Genomic DNA, 6,000 nt, shown 5'->3' with positions numbered 1-6,000 from the left:
ATATGCTGCGCCCGGACACCCCGGGTCCCTCCCTCTGGGACCCCCGGGGTGCCTCGGGGTGACTCCCGGCGCCTCTGCACCTTCACAGGTGAGCGTGTCCAAAGAGGGGGGGTTACACGGAACATGCACAGGCCTCGGGGAGAAGAGCTTTACTTGGGGGGGGGGGGAGTGTGTGTGTGTGCCAGGGGGCCGGGGGTGCATGGATGAGCTCCTGAAGGGCCGCTGGCTCGGGGTGTTTTGGGGTCGGATGGCAGATGTCTACACTCACATTCAGTCAATATGAACTTCCACAATCTCCATTAAACCCGCTTCAACGGAGCGCTCTTAAATCTTGGATCCGGGCGTTAAGCCCCTGCAACCGCCCGCTCCGCTCTGCGATAATAACCTTATTAAACTCCGCTCAAGTGTGCCCGGACACGAAGAACAGGGATAATCCGCTTTAAAAGCGCTCTGCTCGTCTAAGCGCTATATGGATCTTGTGTTTGGAAAAGAGAAAGTCCCCTTTGAGCGCCTGGTGAGAGCGTGAAATCAAAGCAGACAGAATGGGGGGGGGCGATGGGTAGGGGGTGATGAGATCTGAGCAGAGGGGTGAGGGGGGCTGATGGGCGGGGGTTGGGGCTCTAACTGGGCCGTAATTCTCTGGGCTTGAAGCTGGAGTGAGTTCCCCGGTGGCTCAATTAAGCGGATTATTGTCCCCCAAAGAGAGAAAACAGCCCCAAAAAAAGACAGTCGCCCCCACCCTTCTCAAGACAGAGTTTGCCTGGGCTTGGCTGAATTCGCCATAAACCGCTATAAAACCCCTCCAGAGCCCAGGGCCTGCGGCTCCAGGGCTCCAGGGCTGAGTGACCGCTTTATATTCAGGAATGTGGTGTACAAAGAGTGCGTGACACAACTGTGCACACAAAGACAGACACACACACAGGGTCACACACACTGACCGTATACACAGAGGCGCACACAACGACCGTAGACACACATACACCGACACAAATTAACCCCTTTATATTCAGGAGTGTGGTGTACAAAGAGTGCGTGACACAACTGTGCACACAAAGACAGACACACACAGGGTCACACACACTGACCCTATACACAGACGTGAACACACCGACCATAGACACACATACACCGACACAAAGTAACCCCTTTCTATTCAGGAGACAGACACATAACCGCACCTGACACATTGTTATATACTCCGACACATATACAGAGACGCGCACACAGACACACACACACTGAAACAGACACCGCTTTCTATTCAGGAATGTGGTGTACAAAGAGTGGGAGATACAACAGTGCACACAAAGAGACAGGCACACACCGACACTACACAAACACGCGCGCACTGACACTCGGACACATACACACCCAGAAAAACGAACCGCTTTATATTCAGGAGTGTGCGTTACAAAGGTGTGTGACACAACAATGCACGCACAGACGCCAGCACACACCAACACGTGTACGCGCGCACACAGACCCGCATTCATACACCACACAGAGACACATATACCGACATAGCAGGGGCACGCGCAGACACACATATACACACAGGCAGCCTCCTGCTCACACGCACATAGACACACACAGCACACCTGCAGACACACAGGCGAGCACACACATAGAAGACACAGACGCGAACACACGTAGACACGCACAGACGCGCGTGTGCACGCACAAACATACAGACACACGAATAAAGACTCAGAGAGACTCACGCAGGCATGCACACATATACGGACACAGACACACATGCACACACAACACAGAGACGCACACTTGCGGATATTCAACTACAGGTACACACAGATACACAGACACACAACCGCGCGCACACACAGACACTCACATACAGACAAAGCAGATACACAAAATCAACACAGAGACACAGAGCTACGCATACAAAAAGAGGCCCTCGCCTACACACAGATATACACACATACTCACATACAGATACACACAGCCTAAACCAGAGAGGTGTGATTCCTCCCTCCCCCATACACACCTATCCACACCCCTCTCCAGCTCGATACACATATCTCGTCACCCGACGGTGTACATTAGTGTCACCTTGTGTTTCTGGTGCCACGAGAGTGACCCCACGAGCCGGGGCTCTTCCGGGTCACCACAGCCCCGAGGCGGCACCGCCGCAGTGGGGGGGTTTGTGGAACTCTGCGTTTATTAAAGATTACTAGCTGTAATTCACAGGCTGACACTATTCTTTTTAAATCAATTGTTTGTGCAGTAACACTCTCCATGCGTGCATAGATAGTGACTCACGCGCCTCTGTGCGTGACACACACGCACTGAAAGAGAGGCAGGTGTAGGTGTGCACCTCCAGAAGATCCTGGGGCGCCAGGGGGGTTATTTGGGGCTTCAGCTGTCACATTAAAGGTGCCATCTGTGTTGATGGGTGGGCAGGACGTGTATACCGGACGGGTCACACAAAGACTGTAGCGCTGCGACGCCCGACGCATCGCATAAAGCAGCTAGGGTGACCGAGGAGGCATGTACTTAAGACAACGTGGCAGCGTGGGATGGGCAGACAGACAGAGAGTCTCATTTAGGAACCCTCGCGTCTGGTGCCACAAGAAGTACTTCCGGTAGTTGTACCCTCAGTGAGTTAGGGGCAGCCCGCCTCTCGGATTCAGTGAGTTCTCTGCTCCTTGCAGTGACCCCTGAGGATCCAAACCCCGGGACGCAATGGTTTAAAATGTTCCTTTTCCTTTGGTGAGACGCCGGTGCCTCGGTCCTCCACTTTGGGCTCAGCGCCAAGAGGCCACTTTGGTGCTGAACGAGGCGCTCCTGTTAATAAGGACCCCTGGCCCACGCGGACTCGGGGTCGCGAGCCCCACTGCGGGTGAATTCTCACGCACCCACGCGTGCACGCGGACGCAGCGTTTGCTGTCACCTGATTCACTTTTTTTTGGTTTCTTCTCTCGTTTAATTTCTTAGATTACAGATGTCACTTGTGATTCCGTTCTTCCGTTTAGCCGCCTCAATCTGTTTTTGTCTGCATTTGTCATCTTTTCTTTGTTCACTTATTTTTTTTTACTGCTGTTCTATATTGATTTGTACCCGTCTACTCTTCCCTTTCCGTTTTTTATCATTATTTCCGTCAGTCTTTTGATCTTTCTGTTCCACTGTTTATCTTCCCCAAGGTACTTTCACTTTTCGTTGTTTAATACGTATTTCTTTCAGATCGAATTTCCTTTTTACGTTTAAAATAATTATAGCCCGCCTTTCTTTGTCGTTGTTTTTATAACTGTCTCCTTTGTATTTTTCGCTGGAGTCCGCCTTTTCCTTTTTGTGTCTTCTAAATATTTCTCGGAGTCCTAGCTGTTGTCTGATAATATTTGTTTTCTCGTTGTTCTTTCTCTTTCCCCTTATGATCTTTCTCTTTCATTCCCCCCTCTCTTTACATTTCCCCTTCCCTGCTTTCGTTTTTCTTCTCTTCATTTTTTTTATTTTCTACTGCCTTCTAATATCTCTTGGCGTTTGTTTTCACCTTTCTTCTCCTTACTCTTGTTCCGCTCTCTTCCATCTTCCGCTTTCTCGCTTTATCTCTTCCGTTCTCTATCGTGCTTCTACTTTTCGATTTTCATCTATTTTCCGAGTGTCTCACAATTATTTTTCGTGCTTACTTCCTTCTAACTTTTTTCTTCATGTATTTTCCCAGTTTTTCACTATTTGTTTCGTGTTTATTCCCTTGTATTTTCCTTCTATTTCTTTCGGCCTTTTCACTCTTTTCATCTTTTTTACACTTCGCTCTCGTTTTCCCTTTTTACTTCTTTCCCTATTTCTTTTGGGTTCTCCTATCTTCTTTGTTTTTAATTTTATCCCTACATTATTTTTTTTCAATTGTACTTGCCCCTTCCTTTGTTTTAATTTCCTTTGATCGGTTTGCCTCTATCCCATCTCCCCTGCCCTCACCCCAGCCCCTCGGACCCTCTCTGACCTGCCGCCCCTTGTCTTTGCAGTGAAGGAGGAGGGGGACCGCGAGATCTCCAGCTCCAGGGACAGCCCCCCGGCGCGGCTCAAGAAGCCCCGCAAGGCCCGCACCGCCTTCACCGACCACCAGCTGGCGCAGCTGGAGCGCAGCTTCGAGCGGCAGAAGTACCTGAGCGTGCAGGACCGGATGGAGCTGGCGGCCTCCCTCAACCTGACGGACACACAGGTGAAGACCTGGTACCAGAACCGCAGGTGAGACCTAGAACCACAGCCTAGAACCGCAGCGAGGAGGGGAGGGGGTGAAACAGGACAGGATGGCGCCAGGAGCATGTCTCAGCCTCACGGACACACAGGTGAAGACCTGGTACCAGAACCGCAGGTGAGATCTAGAACCGCAGCCTAGAACCACAGGAGGGGGGGAGGGGTGAAACAGGACCGGATGGAGCTGGGGGCCTCCCTCAACCTGACGGACACACAGGTCAAGACCTGGTACCAGAACCGCAGGTGAGACCTAGAACCGCAGCCTAGAACCGCAGCGAGGAGGGGAGGGGGTGAAACAGGACAGGATGGCCTAGGAGCATCTCTCAGCCTAATGGACACACAGATCAAGACCTGGTACCAGAACCGCAGGTGAGACCTGGAACCGCAGCCTAGAACCGCAGGAGGGGGAGAGGGGTAAAACAGGACAGGATGGAGCTGGCGACCTCCCTCAACCTGACGGACACACAGGTCAAGACCTGGTACCAGAACCGCAGGTGAGACCTAGAACCGCAGCATAGAACCGCAGCCTAGAACCGCAGGGAGGGGGGAGAGGGGTGAAACAGGACAGGGTGGAGCTGGCGGCCTCCCTCAACCTGACGGACACACAGGTCAAGACCTGGTACCAGAATCGCAGGTGAGATCTAGAACCGCAGCCTAGAACCGCAGGGAGGGGGAGAGGGGTAAAACAGGACAGGATGGAGCCAGGAGCATGTCTCAGCCTCATGGACACACAGGTCAAGACCTGGTACCAGAACCGCAGGTGAGACCTAGAACTGCAGCCTAGAACCACGGGGAGGGGGGGGGCTGGTGAAACAGGAGCTGGTGGCCTCCCTCAACCTGACGGACACACAGGTGAAGACCTGGTACCAGAACCGCAGGTGAGATCTAGAACCGCAGCCTAGAACCGCAGGGAGGGGGGAGAGGGGTGAAACAGGACAGGATGGAGCTGGCGGCCTCCCTCAACCTGATGGACACACAGGTCAAGACCTGGTACCAGAACCGCAGGTGAGACCTAGAACCGCAGCCTAGAACCACATGGGGGGGCGGGGAAAGAGGGGTGAAACAAGACAGGATGGAGCTAGGAGCATCTCTCAGCCTAATGGACATGCAGCTCAAGACCTGGTACCAGAACCACAGGTGAGAGCTAGAACCACAGCCTAGAACCACAGGGAGGGGGAAGAGGGGTGAAACAGGACAGGATGGCGCTAGGAGCATCTCTCAGCCTCACGGACACACAGATCAAGCCCAGGTACCAGAATCACAGGTGAGATCCAGAACCGCAGTCTAGACCCACGGGGAAAGGGCAGGGGTGAAACAGGACAGGATTGAGAAAGTTGCACCCTTAACCTGACGGACGCACAGATCAAGACCTGGTACCAGAACCGCAGATGAGACCTAGAACCGCAGCCTAGAACCACAGAGAGTGGGGAATGGGGATGAAACAGGACAGGCTGGCCTAGGAGCACCTCTCAGCCTCACGGAGATATATATCAAAACCTGGTACCAGAACTGTAGGTGAGACCTAGAACCCCACCCAGGATTAGTAGTAACATGACCAGGGAGAGAGGGCGGCATCTTTCGACCTCTGTTACACCAAGTGCAGCGCCACTAGTGCAGCGCCACTAGTGCAGCGCTACTTGAGACTAGAACAGTAGGAACAAACTCGAGTCAAGAGCTCAGAACTACAGCCCAGAGCAGGAGCGGGGAGTCGAGGTCCAGAAGGTAAGTGGACACGATGAGCTGGTGGGAACCCAAAGGGCCCGTGCAGCGCCACGAGCTGGTATC

At 52.9% G+C, this 6,000-nt stretch overlaps 1 protein-coding gene across 1 annotated transcript in view; it reads left to right on the top strand.

The window, feature by feature from the left end:
- LOC144754022 (barH-like 1 homeobox protein) overlaps positions 1–6,000 on the top strand; it is a 34,841-nt gene that overhangs the window by 5,957 nt on the left and 22,884 nt on the right. Inside the window, exon 2 of the mRNA XM_078641536.1 lies at positions 3,984–4,206. Coding sequence (XP_078497662.1) covers positions 3,984–4,206 — 223 coding nt within the window. The remainder of the gene's footprint in view (positions 1–3,983; positions 4,207–6,000) is intronic.

This window comes from Lissotriton helveticus, chromosome 5_1, assembly GCF_964261635.1.
Source record: "Lissotriton helveticus chromosome 5_1, aLisHel1.1, whole genome shotgun sequence".
In the NCBI taxonomy this organism is placed as follows: Eukaryota; Metazoa; Chordata; class Amphibia; order Caudata; family Salamandridae; genus Lissotriton; species Lissotriton helveticus.
Note: the sequence above shows the minus strand (reverse complement) of the source record. Positions and strands in the feature narration are given on the sequence as shown.